General features: G+C 44.3%; 1 protein-coding gene and 1 long non-coding RNA gene across 2 annotated transcripts in view; one reads left to right on the forward strand and one right to left on the reverse strand.

Annotated features, from left to right (window-relative positions):
- The window catches only part of LOC142900819 (BMP/retinoic acid-inducible neural-specific protein 3-like), a 53,343-nt gene extending 44,183 nt beyond the window's left edge, over positions 1-9,160 (forward strand). The window contains exon 8 of the mRNA XM_076045360.1: positions 7,107-9,160. Within this exon, the coding sequence (XP_075901475.1) occupies positions 7,107-8,223 (1,117 nt within the window). The 3' untranslated portion in view covers positions 8,224-9,160. The remainder of the gene's footprint in view (positions 1-7,106) is intronic.
- The window catches only part of LOC142900829 (uncharacterized), a 162,424-nt gene that overhangs the window by 12,984 nt on the left and 129,960 nt on the right, over positions 1-19,480 (reverse strand). The gene's annotated exons all lie outside the window — the stretch shown is intronic.

The following is a 19,480-nucleotide window of genomic DNA, read 5'->3' on the forward strand; positions in this document are numbered from 1 at the left end:
CAGTGGGTTTTTTTTTAATCTTTTGACGTATTCTTTATTATCATCATTATTATTATTATTATTATTATTATTATTATTATTATTATTATTATTATTGGCAGTAGTAGTAGTAGTAGTGCTGGTGGTAGTGGTGGTAGTATGTATGTAAAAATAGTGTGTTTGTGTTTGAAAATTAGCACTTCGGGTAGTAGTAGTAGCTCGATGATATTCATTATGTAGTAGTAGTAGTAGTAGTAGTAGTAGTAGTAGTAGTAGTAGTAGTAGTAGTAGTTGTTGTTGTTTGACTGGTGGACATTTTAATTGTAATTTCAATGTTTACAAAGCATTACATCAGACTAAGTTCTTTATATTCTTTAAGTTCTTTGTTAAATCACTTTTGCAACTAACTTAGAAGCCACAACCCCAAAACACTTCAGTCAAGGCTGCTGGCAGGACCACCGCGGAGCACTCTGGAGCAAATAGAATCACTCAAGTCAATCCATCAGATTCCACTGTTCACTGTGCGGCACCAGAGCGACAGCATCTCTGACGCCTTCCAAAAGCACGGCACGCTTCAGATGCTCACCGGGGATATTTTTCTACACCGAGTCGACTTTGATCATAGATCAGCAGGAAGGCGGCGTCGCTTGAAACAGCAAATCAAACACGCTCAACATCCATTAGATTTTGACATCGAAGGGAGTCACAAAATGTTAGTGTACTGGAATACATCGTGTGCCCAGGTGACTTGGTGGACATTGACTGTGTCTGGCAACCTTAGGGAAGTGAATGGGATAAAGTGTCGGGTGGTGTTTAATCTGACCAAATAGTGCAGCTTCATGAGCTATTTACTGGCATTTGCATCATTTATTTCTTCGCTCCCTGGCCACATTCCATTCATCTTATTTATTTATTTATTTATTTTTTTTAATGACGGGACATTTAACCAGCCAGTAAATGGAGGGGAAAGTGTTCTCATGCAATCTGTATTTTTCTGGCTTTTTGTTTCAGATGAGCAGTGTTATAAAAGGAGCAGATGCTCAAACAAATGGCTATTGCTCCTTATTTGCACACCACACACTGAGCACTGCTGCGGAGAAAACTGGCCAAAACATCATTTGGTGGCGGAGCATCCCGAGATTCTCTTCGCAGTGTTTGCAGAACCGACGCTGTCGGAGTTGAATGGCAAAGTTGCCTCAGCTGAGCTCCCACACAGATAGCAGAGTCAAATCTTTCAGACGGCCCGGACTTTTGATTCCTGCAGGTTGCACCTGCTCGCCCTCGCTAACTTTTAATGGCTGACTGCAGCTCGAGTCCTGCGAAACATGATGGAAAAGGCCATGGAAAGAGGCGGTAATGGCCGTGTAGCGGGGGGGATTATCCTTTCAAGCACAAAGTTGGAAGAGTTTTCCCGTCTTAGCCGTAGCTTAATTCAATCACTTATCTCTACGGCCAGATCCCTTGGCCCCCTTGGGGGACTTTATATGAGGAAATGGCAAAATCTACATATGTGAAATGGGACACGCTTTCAAAAACGTAATGCCTCATCAGTAGTTCCGGAGAGGCACCAATGTAATCAGATGCAGGGACGCTGGACGGAATGGGCAAAGTTTCTGCACGGATCAGGGTTGTCTTGCACAAATCAGTGATGAGGATTAAAGGAGGCGAGGTTGTTAGCTGGGCTAAGTGACCTCAGGCTGCCAACATGCAATACTTTCATAGCTGATAAAGTTAAATAGATACTCAGGCATCTGCACACTCCTAATGATTTTCATTTATTTACTCCTTTTTGAGTCCTCACTTGCCCGTCTGTTTTGAACATGTTTTATTTGGTCATTTGCATGAATTTGGAGCAAAATTATTCCCTCTTCAATGCAAATGAGCCTCATTAGAATTGGAGGACTTAGCGCTGACTTCCATGTGCAGGTAGACGGCGACCAGGCGGTGTTTGTGTCGCAGTCGGAGTGGACTGTCTCCTCTCTGCAGAGCTGTGGGGGTGTGAAGGATACTGAAATACACTGGATGATGTGAAGGGCCGGAAATGTAGTTTAATCAGAACGCTTATATATTAAGACACGGATGCATCACTACAAACAGTTGGACAGCATAAACCTGAAATCTGTGTGTGACACATCTGGAAGATGCACTTACTCACTTAACTGTGGCACCTATAGAATGGAGGACTGCACATGGAGACTTCAGACTGATCCATAGCACAATACACGACATCACAAATGCATGAGGTGTCCAAAAACATATGTATCATTAGAGCAAATTGTGGAATGTGGAATCACTGTGGAGACGACGTGTCCTTGCAAAATACTGCGCTTTCAGAAGCCGCAATACATTCATTGTGGATCTATTGTGGTTAACATTTCAGCGGGCGCCTGTGTGTTTGGACAAAACCGCCCTATATTTTTCAACGCTGATATTGTACGCAGGCGTAGACTGCTGAATTCATTGCCCAAGTTCTTTGCTTTTCCTGGCACCTGGATGCTTCAGTCACATTTTTTTTATCTTAATCTTTTACAAATAAAAGGCTCATTGAACTATGGGCTTAGGAAGTGCACCATCCATCTGGCAGGGAAGGAGAGCGGGAGGACGTTAAGGGCTGAATAAATACTGTGCCTTCTCTTTATTTTCTTAGCATTTCCCAAGTTCACGGTGGCTCTTTGGAAAAAAACAGAAAGAAATCTCCACTGAGCTCCTTGTCACGTGAATAGCTGCAGGACTCATTTGCATCTGTTGCCTTTGTTAAAAGTCCAACGTTAGCGATATAATATAACACGGCGATGCAACATTTCAGGGCCTGATGGCAATTTGCAGTGAGCTTAGCAAATATCGGTAGGAGCTCAACTCGAAACCAGCGAGAATGAGAAAAGAAATGGAATGATGTAATACTGAGTGCGCAGCAAGTTGCAACTGACTAGATTATACATTCAAAAGAGTCCCAGAGAGTCACCGAGAGTATGTGTGTGGAGTGGATATTCTACTGGAACACTCGTACACAAGTTGAGCGACGGCTGCACCAACGACATCGAGTCCGAACGATTGTTCGGTGTTTGTAACTTCATTTTGCTGATGTTCACAGCAATTTAGTTGACCTGGAATATATTTTACACTTTCTCGTATTTAACTGTGAGAAAAGATTATTTTTGTTAAAAAGAAATATGTTGTTTTTTTTTTTCTTGCAGTTCAAAGATTTTTTTTTTGTTTGTTTATTCCGCAAAGCACAGCATTACGTTTTCAAACAGTCCCCTTCCTGCAAAGGAAATATTCACTTCACTCTGTGTTCTTTATTCACTCAGTGAAACATCATGGTGCTTGACAGAGTTTTCAAAAAGCAAACAAAATGTATCATCCTTTGTCACATTAGTGTCTGGATCAATGTGCTGTCTCGTGTGCTTTAAAAAAAAAAAAAAAATCAAGCTCGGCTGTTTTTTTTTTGTTGCTGTTGTTCTCACAGAATGAACGCAAGTCACGTTATGTTTGCTCTTTTTGTTTCTGTTGCTTACATATGTAAAAAAAAAAAAAATGTATATATATATATATATATACAGGTATATATATATAATAGTGAGAGAGAGTGAGAGAGAGAGAGAGAGAGAGAGGCTGAGAAATGCTAGACGACTGAACCGACCAGTCTGAAAGGAGGCGACGGACGACAGATTGCGGCGCGAGCTCAGCATCTCGCCGACAGTTCACGCGTCCCGCTGACAACAATGCGGCTCTTTTTTTTCCCGCGGGCGAGCACGGCCTCCTCCGTCTCGCCGTGCACAGCCTCCGCTCGCAGGGTGAGATGCTCGCCGCCGAGTTCTGGAGACAAAGCGTTGGTGCAAAAGTGTGCGTGGGTACATTGTGAGTCCCCGGGGTTTGCAGCGCCCGGATTTTGACTTGGACTATAATTAGCGCTGGGATGCTGCCAAATATTGTCACGTACACCTGTTTTGAAGCCGGGCAGTCTAAACGCACGCGCACACGTACACCATTTATTGTCATTGCATGTTTATTTGTTTTAATAGAGCAGAAATCTGTCGTCTCAGAGTGCAGTGCCAGTGCTGCACCCAGTCTGTCCAGTCCCCTAACCCTAACCCCCCCCGCCCCCCGCACCCTGGGACGTTACTGTCTGGAGCCGCGCAGGACGCTGACTAATGACTGAGAGTCACACTCTCGGTTGGAGTCACTGTAAATCATCTCCACGGTGCGTTTTCCCCGTCACCAGCTGGCGGTGGCTGGAAGACTGCGGAGCCCCGCTGCTCCCCGCCAAGCCCTCCCCGCTACCACATGGTGTCGAAGCCACATGCCAACGTCCTACAGTCAACTTTGCGGGTTGTTTTTGTCGCGTTTTTTGTCGACTTTTTTTGGCTTGCTTGTTCTGCGTGTCACGGTTGCCGGTGTCCGTGGAGTTTGAAAGACGATGGAGACGCTTTGGTGGGTGAACAAAGCCGTGCGATGACATCATGTATCTGCCGCCGCTCTGGATGTGCAGCTAACTTTTGTGATTTTACTGCGATGGAAAAATTATATGGGATAAAGTCAATCATTGACTAACAATATTACTAATAATATCTTTATTTTTATCTTTCCCTGCACTCAGGGTCACCAGGGTGGACAGGCTGTGTGTGTGTGTGCGTGTGTGTGTGTGTGTGTGTGTGTGTGTGTGTGTGTCTGAGCAGAATCGTTTTTTTCTGCCATTATTTTCTGTCAAATTTAAATATATACAATTACCGTATTTGACGCGAACTTGAGAGACAAACCATCAGTTCCTTGAAATGCAGGTGTCAATCATCCCTCAAGTGTCATTGCTTGAAATAGCCTGCATACCTTTATTTTTTTTCCTATCGCTTGCTTTCAACAGTCACTAGACCTCAGCATTGAACCATTTGTATGCTTTCTTTTGTATCTATCTCTTACGTATCTAAATTTGGTCCCGAAAAAAGTCTCTGTCTCTAAAAACCTAGAACTCTCCCAGTTAGTAAACACACAGCAAAACAGAAACTTTGCTGATATTTCATGCCTTTGATCTTAAATTCATCATCAAAGTTGAAACTCCACGTGACACCAAACCTTCTGCACAGCACAGCTATTATTTAGGCAAACAACTGTTTGGAACGCCTTTGCTGTTTTGGTTTCGTTTTGGTCTTTTTTTCCCACACAAAATTACCCTTTGAATGTAAATGACTTATACAAGCCTCATTGTTTCCTGTTAATTAATTTAGCAGCTGCACCCGAGCACAAACAAACGTGCCACCTTTGCTGGAGAACAAAGGGAACTTACAAGTGTGACAGATGTGGCAGATAGGAATTTAAAAACTCATTCGTGATATTACGCTTCTCATGCAGTCCATCTGCTCCCCAGTCACAAAGGATCTCCGGAATTTGAATTTGCTGCTTTACTTTCTGAGGCTGTCACGAAACATAATGCCGTGTTTACTCCGAGTCTCTGCATGTGACTCATTACGCTGATGATGATGCACGATAACACGGAAATAAACTTATAACAGCCAGATCTTATTTTAGAACGAAACTGTTGTTTCGGGGCAAAGAGCAGATTCATTCACTATCTGATATTTTTGGTCAGAAATTTTAGCAGTGATATCAATAGTAGTATTCCACGAGTAGATTTTCATGCACTGAACCAGAAGGTCTTGAACTATTTAGGAATGCAGGGTATTCCCAGTGCACAGTGAAACACTGTGCTTATCGTGACTGAAGTCGTTTAACTGTTTTTAGTGTCAGAGTCAGAAAGGTCTTCAATATTTACAGCTGTTTAACTTCTACAGTAGTGGAACATTTGACTCAATCTCAGTTATTGTGATTACGTATTTGCCAGAGATTATTTTTTTGTGTTTCAAAAGGGTGAATCATCAGAGGCACAGAAGCAAACGGAAATGGAAATGATGTTGTTGTTTAAAAAGACAAAATAAGAAAATGAAATTCCTCTCGTTCGTGGAATCTTGTACTCTGGATGTGTTGCAAGGGCCTTCTGAGCTGAGGGAGCAGCGCACGTGCAGCATGTGGGTGAATGTTGGTGACTGCACTACAATAAACTGCACTTGGTGACTTAAGACTGATTCTTGGTGCAGTGCAGTCCATCACAAACGCATACGATATGAAAAACTTTTTCTCCACCACTGCATATCTTCAGCTTACTTTAATAAAAAAAAGCCCATTTTAATGAACCTGTCATATTTAGAGGAAAGTGCCTGAAGTCTTGGAGTGTCAGTGGGTCTGAATGGAATGCTTGAATGCAGACCTTGGTTAGCAAGCTCAAGTCTCCAGAGGACCTGAATCGATACAGAACAGTGGAGGACTGTCGACCTTCATGCGTTCCTCCCCTGCTGCATTGTTAGACCAGGCGTCGGATCAGAGAGATGCGAGAAGTCGGCGATGTTTTCTTGCCACTGACAATAAAAAGCGGAATCCCCAAAGCAATAATATCACTTTGCACAAGGACGGAGGTGCAAACAGGAGAGAAGAGTTTTCTTTACTTTATTTCAGGGGCTTTATACTGTGTCCAGTATGTGAAATTTGGCCTCATTGCCAATTTCTGTAGTGTTGAAAACGTAAAGGTGTATACTCACAGTACAATGTACTGTAAAAGTAAATTGTTTTTTCTACCATAGAACGATTCTTATTTATATATAAGAGTATACATAGATCAAGGGTCTCGCTTCCAGTTAACTGCCATCTTGCACCGCCATATTTCTAAGGAAGCCTGGTGTGGACAATCCGGCTGCCTGACAGCGTGTGTGTTTCATATTTACAGTGAACGCTCACTTCCTCAAATAAACCAACAAAGAAGAAGGTGAACGAGGTTTCCAGGTTTGGGTGTGTGGGCCATTGTAGTTCACTGGCAAGCTCGGGAGAGGGAGGGTGAGGGGGTGAGCGCTGCAATCTAAAATGTAACCACTTGATGTTGTTGTTTCTTCTCAAAATCTCCACAGATTGAACCCTCAAAGTTTATTTTTGGCCGATATTTCAGAAGTCCAGAATCTAGATGAACCCTTTCTGAAACAAACTGCTCTTTCGCTTTACAAACTGCCATTAAAATGACTGTTTTCATTTTTGCAACTGTTACTAACAGCAACCCTTCACACCCCTCCTCGCCTCCTCCCTTGCTGCAGGCCCTTCAGCTACTGGCTGAACTACATCCTCTCCATCATGTACTGCAGCGAGAACAGCCACATCGGCTCCTACCTGGAGGAGACCCGGAGCTGCTCGTGCCCCTACGAGCACCCGCCGTGCCAGGGCGTGATCCCCTGCGCGGTGGGCGAGGGCACCTCCTGCGCCTCCTGCTCCTACGAGAACCGCTCCCGCTGCGCCACCTGCAACCAGGGCCACATGCTGAGCCAGGGCGCGTGCCGCAGCGAGGTGCCCGACTCCACCGACCACTACATCGGCTTCGAGACGGACCTGCAGGACGTGGAGCAGCGCTTCCTCCTGCAGCGGCGCGACAGCCGCATCGGCGTCCACGGCATCTTTGTCAGCAACGACGTCCGGCTCAACAGCTGGTTCGACCCGTCCTGGCGGAAGAGGATGCTGCTGACGCTCAAGAGCAACAAGTACAAGTCCAACCACGTCCACATGCTCCTGGGCATGTCGCTCCAGTTCTGCCTTACCAAGAACAGCACGCTGGACCCCTTGCTGTCGGTCTACATCAACCCGTTCGGGGGGAGCCACTCGGAAAGCTGGATCATGCCCATCGACCAGAACAACTACCCCGACTGGGAGAGGACTAAACTAGACCTGCCCTACGACTGCTACAACTGGACCTTGACGTTGGGGAACAAGTGGAAAACCTTTTTCGAGACGGTTCACTTTTACCTGCGGAGCCGCATCAGGGGCCCCGCCGCCAGCGGGAACGGAAGCGTGTACTACGAGCCCCTGGAGTACCTGGAACCCGGGCAGAACCTGGGCTACATGAAGATCAACAGCATCCAGATGTACGGCTACAGCATGCACTTCGACCCGGACGCCATCCAGGACCTGATCCTGCAGCTGGACTATCCGTACACTCAGGGATCGCAGGATTCGGCCCTGCTGCAGCTGCTGGAGATCCGCGATCGGGTCAACCGGCTGTCCCCGCCCGGGGCTCAGCCCCTGGACCTCTTCTCCTGTCTGCTGCGGCACCGGCTGAAGCTGTCCACCACGGACGTCGCCAGAATCCAGGCGGCGCTGCAGACGTTCAGCGCCAAGCAGCCGCACTCGATGGAATACGAGACGACCAAATTATGTAGCTAATAAGTGGGCGGGGGGGCCAGGTCGCACAGATGGCGGCGCAGTTGTCGCGCGGCGCCGGCGACGGTTGAGAGCGACTCCGGAGCCGTTCGGAAGGGACGTTTAGGGGACGTTTTTTTTTTGTCGTGGTTGTGGATCCTGAGAGCGTATTTTAGATTCTAATGTCGGCTTTTTTCCTATAAATTTGTACAACACTGTAGAACCGAGGAGGATTTCACCAATTTTGCCTCATAGCTTATTCTTTCTCTCTCTCTCTCTCTTTCTCTCTCTCTCTCTCTCTCACTCTCTCACTCTGTCTATCTCTCTCTCTCACTGAAAATAATAAGTGGATAAAATGAATTTAAAGCTCCGCCGCCGCTCATCTTGCCAATGTGCTGACGTCTGTAGGTTGCACAAATTTAAGTCACTCACACACAGATGCAGGAGTTTGCTGATGAAATATTACTCAAGCAATGTAATAATCCAACACACACACACACACACACACACACACAAAATCCACTTCGTACACACGGCATGTTTTGTTTTTTTTTCCTTTCTTCCTTTGAACTTCTCGTGTTACATTTATTTTCATGGCTGCAAAAATAAACATGAAACCCTCTGACAGATCATAAGGTTTTAATCCGGGACTCGTTTTGGCGCTTAATTGTTTCAAGCTTTCAGTACAAGTCGCCCGTCTTTTTAAGCGCAACTACACACTTTTGTAAGAATATAAATAAATAAAAAAAAAAGATAAAGTGAACGAGTGGACACCGTGTTCAGATTTTATGAGGAAAAAAAACAACAAAAAAAACACCACAATCACAATATATGTTCCTTGTGCTTTTATTTTTATAAAGCTGTTTGTTTGTGAAAGAGAAGCTACGAAACACTGTCTATGAAATGTACAATACGATTTGTTAATACTCTAAATAAAATACATTTTTATGTGTGGTCTATAGATGGCGTACGTCACGTGTTTTACATCACGGCCCCTTTTTGTTGGGATTCAATTAAAGGCAGAAGCGATTCACCTCGTCAGGAAAAGAAGCCAAAGGTTACGCAATTGTTCTTCTCTTTGCAACTTTAGATTAGATAAGAAATCTAGGCTGTCAGACAAACATCTTTGTGGGGAGAAAAATGAACCCATTCAAACAGGAAAAATAATGAAATTTGAAAAAAATAAAAAAAATTCCAAACTTGCTTGTAAAATGAGCACTTTCACCGTTTCCATGGTATCTCCTTTTTTCTGTAACAGCTTTGCTCAGCTTTGTCTGTTTTAAAAAGAAAAAAAGGTTGCACTCTGTAGTTGTATTTGTAATTAGACAAATCTCACTTTGGCCTGTCCTAATGGGCATTCTTACCTTATTGGCATGAATATCACGCTACATATAAGCCTCTTGATACAACTCTGCTCTGCTCAGGCCGACTCCGCACGTCTCACGATTCTGATATTGCTTTTATTAAACTCAGGTTATTTATATAGTTTATTGAATCTGTAATTTGTTCCCGCAAACATAAATTATTCCAATGAGCCGAGGCTGGCTCGGTTGCTGCACGCTGTTCTTCACACCAGTGAGCGGCAGAGCCTGTAATTAATGATTATTAAGAACAACTTTGAAGCGGAAGGTTACATCTTGTAAACATCCCGGAGCTGCTGTAGTGTATGGCAGCGTCTCTCGTCCAATCCAATGACTTGCTCGGGACAGAAATGTTGTGAGACGAAGTTGTCCTGTGACAACATGCTTTTTTTTTTTTATCTTACAATGATTATTTTGTTCATTAATTAGCAGCAGCGCCTGCAACCGTTGGCTAATTAATTCATCTATCCCTGACTGGCCAGTTGGTTTCTATGTGCTTTCTTTCTTTGTTCCAAACACTTTGTGCGACATTAGTGGCGTCAGCAAACGTGTGATATTGCTATCAGATTGCATAAAAAGCTTAATGAAACATGAAACAGCAGCTGGCTGAAGTGAGACAAGGCTTCAGTTCAAAGATGTTCTGCTAAAAATGGGCCGTGTTTCGGTTCATTTTGAAAGATGAAAAACGAATTCACTTGATTTTTGGACATTCCAATTTAAAGTCCTCAGTTAAAAGAAGTCAAGGAAATGAATCAAATTGTTTTTTGTTTTTTTAATTTTTGCTAAATTCCAATGTGCCAATGAAGCAGAACAAGCTCGGAGACACAATGTGCAGAAAAGTTACACAAAAGCAGCAAGAAAAGTGTCAAATTTGAGAGTCGGGGACGAACCGTTTGTGTTTCATCTTTAGGTGGTGAAGATCGTTAGGAGTCGGCTCAGTGACATTTTTAAAATCATACCTCTTAACGACGTCGCTCTCGTCTCCACTTTCCCCAAACCGCCGGGTGAAGAAAGACGCTTTGAGTGGCACTTGAGACGAGCTTCTTATACGGAAGTGAGGCGATGCAAAAAACGAAATGAGATGATTAAAAGGAAGCTTTGCTGGTGTTCTCCGCATCATTAATTGCGTTGCGTTGACAGACGTCAACCAAGACATGACACCCGTGAGGTGCACAAGTACACTTTTGATTACAGCAATTCATGAGGAACATGGGGGCAAAACTCTTTTTGCCTTATTGGAGTTAGACAAGAAATAAATAAATATAAAAAAAAAAACTACAGCTTGAAGAGAATTCCTGTCTTCAGATGTCATTTTGATTTATGTTGATGGATGGCTGGCTGCAGGAGGGAGCTGGAGAGACGTAGCATCAGAAAACAACAAGCGTGTCGGCTGGATCTCCTGCTCGTCTCCAGTCTGCAGTCATTTTGCTCAGGTTTCTGTCTCACCCCGAGACTCTCTGTCTCTCTGTCTCTCTCTGCCTCCCCGGCCCCCTGTGGCCTGTGCATGCTCACACGTGCGCTACGCGGGGGCCACGGGCGCTCTCCCACACCTCTGTGATGTTAAACCATGTCGCAGGATGAAAAGAGAGGGGAATTTTCTGCTGTATTCCCAGCGCCGCGTTTAGACGTCCGCGTGTGTTTGAAAGGCGCACGCACATTATACTGCAGTAGAAGGAAAAAAAAAAAGCATTCGATTTTGAAACATTCATCTTGCACGCTTTTATTTTGAAAGCGCAACACAGAGGTGTGTGTCCGAGCCCCTAAAGACTGGCGGAGGAGGAGAGATGACTTGAAAATTAACGGTTGGTGCATACAAATAAAATAAAATAAGACAAAATAATAATGTAAGCAGCTATCTGGCTAGTTATTAGACTTGACTTTCTCACTCTCAGAGTTTCACATTGCTATTGTGTCAGGTGTGACTGCAGATGAAGGCTGAGGTGTGGGTATGACTTGGCTCGTCAACGTTAGACCTCATAATATGTCAACGTTATGCTGCAGCTGCTTCCATCACGAATGAGGAACTGACGGATACAAAACCATCACACAATGTTTTTCCTCAAGTAATGTGCTATTACACTCACGATGACGTGTTTGGACACTGATGGTACAGAGAGAGTGATCACAGGCCTCCACTGCAACTGTCTTAAGTGTCCGCAAAACTCTCTTTACCAAGAACATTTTGAAAAAAAAACAAGAAGGAGAAGAAAATTTGCAAGCTTTCCGCCTCCCTGCGCCCTTGGATGCACCTGACATCATTGCTGCTGGATAAACTTAATTACCGCAGGACAAGTCGAGCAAAAGCGCCAAAGAATTTCAGTGATCAGCGGCAGGAAGACACCGGTGTAACCAATCATAAAAAAATTAAAAAAAAACCTGATCCAAATTACCGATACGGTGTCAATTGTCAGCCCACAAAAGGCGCTTTAATTTCCTGTGGCACCTGCGTGATAAATAACCAAACATAAAAGCCGGCATTCACAGAGGCGTGGCCTGCTGCTGCTGGCGGAGGGGGCGGCTGGGGGCTTTGGGGGGGGGGGGCTGCGCCTGCATCCTTCAACCCTGAACGAGAGGAATAACTCGGAGTGATGGATGGAGGGACATAACTTTATATTTGCCTCACAATGACGCGCCGTAACATCAGCAGTCGCCTGGCTGCGTGGCGTGCGTTCCCGCCGCTTAAATCACATCTGCGCTCCGTTCATTGGCATTCTCATATCCCAGCCGCACACCAGCGCTGTAATTGCGCCGCAGAGCCGCCTGGGAATCTTTTTTTTTTTTTTCTTTCCGGCGTTTAATGGAACGGAATGTAAGCCGCCACCCTGCACCACTGGGTGTTCTTGGCTCCTCGTCATTGAATTTTTTTTTTTTTTTTTTTTTTCTTTCCTGCCTCCGCGTGTTGATTTAGTTTTGAATTCAGCCCCGGCAACCAAAAAATGCGACGTCTGGGCTGCAGTGTTTCTCTTCCGTGCGTGGGCGCAACTTAAAACAAAGCAAGATTTTCACACGGATCCGCAGCAGGAATGCAATGTTTTCATTAAAGCGGCAGCCACATGTGGGACCGTGAGCCATGCCGCAATCACATTTTTCATATCCGGGCTTCCGGAATAATTCCAAAACAATGGGAAAAGGTAAATAAAATGAGAATTACCGGCGAGGACCCCTGGCTCATGCTTAAATTTAACACAAGACTCAGATCAGCGTTGGTCCGCTGAACCCATTGCTGAACATTGCTCTCATGCCACATTTTTGCAGTTTGTGTGATATGATGCGTCTTTGAGACGGACCATTCGGAGCTCAGAAGACTGAGGCTTCTTGATTGTGCCGCTTTGATATTGGGGATCGAAGTGAAAGTGGGCACAGAGGGGGCACAGTATCGCCTTCAGATGAGAACGTAAAGATCCAGCTTTTGCTCTGAAAGCCATTACACAAATTCTGCCTTGCTTCAAACTGACATTTCACTCATAAAAAAAGGCAGATTGGTGCATAATTCAATTCCACAAATGTTTTGAAGCGTCCATGTTTCAAGTTTTCTTCTTTAATGACACTTTTAGAGGGGGCTCTATTATGGCAATTTTAAATCCAATTTTGGTGCTCTACTTCCAACAATAAACAAGGTTTGATTGGTCACAGAACTCTTAGGGCGTTTACCCACTATCCCTGTGCGGCTGGTGCTAGCCCTTCACGGTACAGGACAGCTCGGTTGAAAGGTATTTCCATAAGCCTGACCAGTACCTGAGCGTGGGCGGAGTCACGGTTGCAAGGCGACCAAAGGTTTTTTTGTGCCTCCCGTGTCCCCGGAAACCATAGGATTCACTTTTTGTATTAACCGTGGTTTTGTTTTGTGCGAGACATTTTCGTAGGGCTTAGAATGATTTTGTTTCATATTGTTGACTTGTATCAAAACACTGTCCTAGAAGAGAAGATATAGACGCTGAAACGATCACCTTGAGTCTCACAGTCGTTTATTATTAGACAAGAATATAACCGCACAACTTAAGTCCACACAAAGCACAAAACAGCAACAACTCTATTCGACCGGCGAGCAGCGTTTAAAAATTGCTATAGGGAGCGAAACTTACGAAACTTGCGAGCCAAAATCGACGCCTCTTAAGTTTCGCTGCCAGCGAACACAACACAAGCAGAGCACAGAGTTAGCGGTGGTGGCTAGCGGTTTATCGACACGATTCAACGGCTCTACTTTGCAAATAGCCTTCAAACTAAAGTCACCCATACGGTCTCAGCTCTGCTCGCTTCGAACCCCAAGGAGGCAGGTACCAAAATCGTAACCCCTGGGACCGTGCTGGGGCTCGTGGAAATGCCTGAATACCGACCCGTACCGTACCGGGATGTTACCTAGGGCGCCTGTGGGTAAACGCCCTTTGTTTGAGCTGTACAGGCCTGGCAAGACAAGTCTTTGTCTCACTCAGTCTAAAGAGGCTGTTTTGGATCTCGACCTTCGTATATGTCACAGGCCTGTATGTGTAATGGCCTGTATGTGTACTGTATGTATTTCATTCTCCTTTATTTTATTTTGGAAATATTTCCACCTTTTACCTACAAGGCCGTGGTTTTGAAGGATCATATGTTTTCAGTTTGGTTTCCTGTCTGTGATTCATCCACCTGTGTGCAATTACTCGTCTCCTCCCTAATGTGTCTCACCTGCGTCTTGTCACCTGGTGCATATGGAGCCCTGCTCCCTTGTGTGTTTCCTGCCAGGTTGTCTTCGTTACCTCAGGTGCTAAACTTCCAGCGCCGTGCCTCCTCGGTTTTACCTTCTCGCCTGATTCCTCCCTGCCGTGTTTGCCCGATTTTTGATGGACTACCTGTGTTTTGACCCCTGACTGGATTACGTTTAAAGAGAATACTTATCGATCCAAGACCCCCTGCCTCCACTCTCCCCTTTCTGCTCGTGGGTCCACGCTTCCGGTCCGTTACGAGACACACTGCCCATTTTGTGGAAAGTGTAGCGCTTACTTCTCGAAAAGCATATCAGAGCCAGTGGCAAGGGAAAAAAAAGCACCGTCAATCCATTCAAATCATCCAATTATTTTTTTTACACTTGAATGACTCCATCTAGATACTCACCCAGCCCTTATCTGTTGACTAATGGTCGTTAAAGTTACTCAATGTGATGCAGCACCTAGAACATTGAACTCTACACGTCAAGGTAACGACAGCCCCAGTGAAAAAGTTGAAATGGAAAATGGTTCTCAAAAACCTTCATCAGAACTTTAATTCCAACTTTGATTTTTTTTAAATTTATATTTAATGGCTTTTACAAGCTTCCTTTTTATTGAAGAGAGAGAGAGAGACAGAAAAAAAAAACAGAACTGTGTGTCTGTATCTATTGTAAATCACACAGTGGACAATCTTGCTTTTTTCCATCATAGACCCATAACTCCCATCGAGACGGCTATTATTCGATTTTACAGCCCAAATATTTTTGGAATCGCGGTGCTTTTGCTTTTATTGCTCGACATTGTGTTGTCTCTATACAGCCTGTGTTCCTGGCGGCATGTCCCCGCAGAGTCATTGAGCGGCTCTCTGAAAATGCACTTCATAGTTCACCAAACAAGCCGCAATCAGACACAATTCCCAAAGTGACCTCAGCCAGTCGGAGTTCTTTCTCAGGCGGGGAAAAAAAAAAGAAAACACACATTCAAACTCATAATGCCGTAATGGGAGCCCTAAAACCCAACACTAACAGATAAAAGAGTGGCATATGTGCGGAGTCTGCCGGGTGAAGGTGACGGTATTATCATCATCGTCGTCTCAATGCCGGGTCCTGAGAGAAAACATTCCCCCAGAAATAAATCTCGGGAGACGTGACCCAGCCAGGCTGTGACTTTTAAAGTAAACTTTCTGGAAACACAAGCAGTTTGCACAACAATAAAAGGGTTGAAATGCGTAGGAGTTTTGAAGGGCATTGACATTCAGGTTGGCCTGCTTTCACTGTCTTCAGGTGAATAGTTTGAGACCAAATGTTTTGGGGTATAAGTTATTTTTATGCACACTGGGCTCCGTCGCCAGAGGGGATAAGTGAATCTAATTTGGCTGCAATAAAACTAAATTAATGGACTATAAGCAACGGAGCACATAAAGAACTAATTCCATTGGAAAGTAACATTAACGCAGGGAATATGTAATTGCGAAACGAGTCTATAAAAATAATGATTTGGTTGGCCAAAATGCAAATGCGTCCCTCAGTCCGCTCATTCACATTCTGTTCAGGCGTGCCGGGGCCACTGGACGAGAGGACACGAGCCATTTCCCACAAATGATGGTGCTGCTACCTTGATACCTTTGCCGAAAAAAAAAAAAAAAAAAAGTGAAAATAGGGATGTCTCATGAGAGTGTTGACTTGAACATTCTTGTCGTATTACACTTCTTTCGCTGCTCTAAAACATTGGGGAAAAAAATTCCTCAGGGAGAAAATGACCCTTCAGTCTGATGACCTGCATGTTTCCCTAAAAAAAAAAAATAGTGTACAAGCTCATAATGCAGAGCCATACATAGAGCGTATGTAAACAGTCAGAAATAAGGTGGATAGCATAAATGCATACATGCTGTTGAGGAGTGCAAACAAGCGCAAATCCAAATGCACAGAAACCAAACGTACGAGTCTCTCCTTCAGAAAATCTGAAGTCTGCCTGAGTGTCTGACACGCTCATTTATTTAAGGAATGGAATCGGGTTTCTGCCGTTTTTCCTTTAAAAAAAAAAAAAAAAATTATAAATCAGCTCCCATCTAATGGCCACATTTTCTCTTCCCAAAATTTATCATGTTGAAAAATGAAATAACCCACTTCATTTGATTCCATTTTCTGCAGTGCACTTCATTCACACACTGGAGCTCCTACGTGCCGGTTCCTTTATCACGCCTGCTTTAGGGCCGCTCGTGATTAAACACAACCGCGCGGGCTTGTGTCAATTTGTTAGTCAAACTTTGAAGGCGGCTGAAGAGCCTGTGGAAGAAAAATTAAAAAGGAATTCGGTCTGCACGCTCGGGCTCTGCGTCGTTAGAGCTGCGTCAGAGGCCAAAGTCGGGTTAGAGTCTTTCCACTTTGTAACGGGAGCGAGAGCTCAGTTACATGATCTCTTTATCAATACAAGAAAGATGAAATACGAGGTTTAACTGGAAGACCGCGAGATAATAAGAATGGAAAAAAAGCCAAATAGGCTGACCTAATTTCTTCAGAAAATAAAACATCCCTCTTCCTGCTCTAATCCACCGCCGCTCTTTGAACATCACAGCATGCCCTCTTACACAACCTATTTTTGCATGCCAGCAAAAAAAAAAAAAAAGTGAAAAAAAGTATTCTCTGTCCATTTCTTTTCCAATTGCTTATGATAGCAGGAGCACTATGCTTTCCTCTGGGGCCCAGAAATGCTCATTTGAAAAATCGCCCAGACGTGCATGGAGGTTGCCAACCTCAATTTTTTGTTGATGCGGACGCTCATTTTGTGTGTCTTCCGAAGGAGTCGCAGCCCCAGCCCCCACCGGAGTGGCCCACACACCAGCCAGCCAATTATCAGGGCCGTTTTTCTGCACCTGCCCACTGTTGGCCTCTGTGTGGGCTTGCAGCACAACTCCAGGCCAGGGAGCAATCGCAGGCAGCGCCCGGCTGCCGCTCAACTCAGCCAGGGCTCACATGGCTGCGGTGGCATTTAATGAGAGAGGTTCAAGGGATTTACGCTATGGGGAAGTCAGACATTGTGTTCTGAGCTTTGGCGCTTTGGAAATTGACATTTTTTTTGTCGACTCAACTGTTTCGAGCGTAAAAAACGAATAAAAGGCCTTTGTCACTTTAGAATCCTATTTTTCTTTCTCCCTGCTAAGCTTGAAATGTAGCACCGTGTAGAACATATATGCGCATCTCTTGCATTTCAAGATGGTTTGGTGTGAAGGTGTTGAAAGAAGGTTACGCAATCTGTCAAATTGTGTTTGTTCTCCATAGTTGACGGTAGAATTGTTAGAATTCAAGAAAGACGTTGAGACGAAATGTTCATAAAAATAGAAGCAAATCATCTGTTGTCACCGTTAAAATTGCTCCAGCAGACCCCTGCTATAATGTGTGTGTGTGTATAAATATATGTGTGTGTGTGTGTGTGTGTGTATATATATATATGCAATTATCAATACACAATATACAGTAATTTGTTTTAAAAACCCTCAAAACAAAATACAATTCTGCCTCTCGGTTGGAATGTTTTTGATTTGTTTGTATTTCTGTGTCACACTACAGATTTTTTACCAAGCCCATTTCCAAAAGAAAGGAAAAAAAAAAAGCAATTTCCTCTTGCAGTGAAGCCTAATCGCTTAATTGTCCTCTTGCAAAAATTATTTCCTCTCCCCCTTTTGCCTCCTCACTCTCTGCTTCACCATCGCCACTACTCATTGTGACTAAACTTTTTGCAATTTTATCTTTAATGTTTAGAAAATTCAGTAGCTCCTCCTTACTGGCTGCAGCTAATGGACTGAGTAATGAGGTGGATGCTCGGTAAGTTGCGATGAGTTTGTGGGGCTTTTGTTGAAGAGATGGAGCGATGGCGCAGCAACGAAGGACACAGACAGCAACATGTTCTCCTGCTGCAAGTGAACGCTCACAACAGGTCTGCTCTGCCTATACTGTGCCCGGCCGGACACAGTGCAGCTCATGTAGCACGTTGTCGATATTAGCAATTTTGAATATATTTAGCCTAATAGCATAATTGCCTGAGTCATGTTTTGGCCAAATTGTGATATCTGAAAAAAAAGAAAAAAAATGCCAATGTGCTTGCTAAAAAAATGTGTTTTTTCTCATTTCTCATTCTCATTTACATTGAATTCCATCCACCCTGGTTGTGAGATACTCCCCTTTTCCCCTGGCGAGTTGGGTTCGTATAAAGGTAGGGGAGTTGGTAAGTATGGTAAATGTTGCTTGACTTCTCACGCTCACGACAGGAGACCTTCCAGGGTTTTGATGCCTTTACACCAACCTGCTTACAAAACTTCAAACCTTCATCTCCAGTCATGGCTTAGAGAACAGAATTAAACACCCAAGTCAGATTTCTATACTGAGATCTATTTTTGAGACCATCATTGTTTTAAAATGAAGATGTAAATTAATTCATTGTGCATTTGGCTGCTGAGCCAAACCAGATGTAAGCTAAAATTTTAATGTGGTTTGCATATAGAGTTCAGTCATGAACAAGCTGACATCACACATGAGATGAGCTCGTTCTGTGTTCTTTCTTGCATCCTGGTGAGTCATAAATACAATCCTCTAAATAGAATATTGACATGGAAAATCCTCCTCTCCAATTTCGTAACGTTGGCGTTAAACGTTTTCACACTCTCTGCCAGCTTTATGCACAGTCACACTAAATACCTTTAAATTCAGAGTGGCAAGCAGTGGAACGGCTGTAAACTACAACCAACTGAATACATTGCATTCCACTTTCTGGATTGTTGACTAAAGTTCAATCAAAATCCAAAAGAGCAGCAGTGGAGTCAGAGGGCAGAAAGCACCATCACCTCCGCACCAGCCCTCCGGTCTCCGGGGTCAGCTGGTGGACCAGGGCCAAGACCTTCAACCACCGGCTCAATTGGTTGAGCGGGTTTCCCAGTGATCCAAGGGTCAGCGGTTCGAATCCCAAATCCAACTGTCCACACGTCAAGACACTGAACCCTAAATTGCTCCCAATGGGGCTGGCAGCAGCTTGCATGGCAGCAGCCACCCATTGGTGTATGACTGTGTTGTGTAAACGGGTAAAGCGCTTTAGGGGACCGTGAAGGTGCTGGACAGTCCATTTCCCTGGGCACAGTCCATGCAGTTTACAGACTGTGTGTACAAAAAAACCATAACAGCTGAGGTAAACACCCTGGACATTTGATGCCGGCTGCAATATTCCCACCCTGGTGTACGAGTAAATCAT

The sequence above is a fragment of the Nelusetta ayraudi genome, unplaced genomic scaffold (genome assembly GCF_046127955.1).
Source record: "Nelusetta ayraudi isolate G7.1 ecotype Tasmania unplaced genomic scaffold, CSIRO-AGI_Nayr_v1 ptg000084l, whole genome shotgun sequence".
Classification (NCBI taxonomy): Eukaryota; Metazoa; Chordata; class Actinopteri; order Tetraodontiformes; family Monacanthidae; genus Nelusetta; species Nelusetta ayraudi.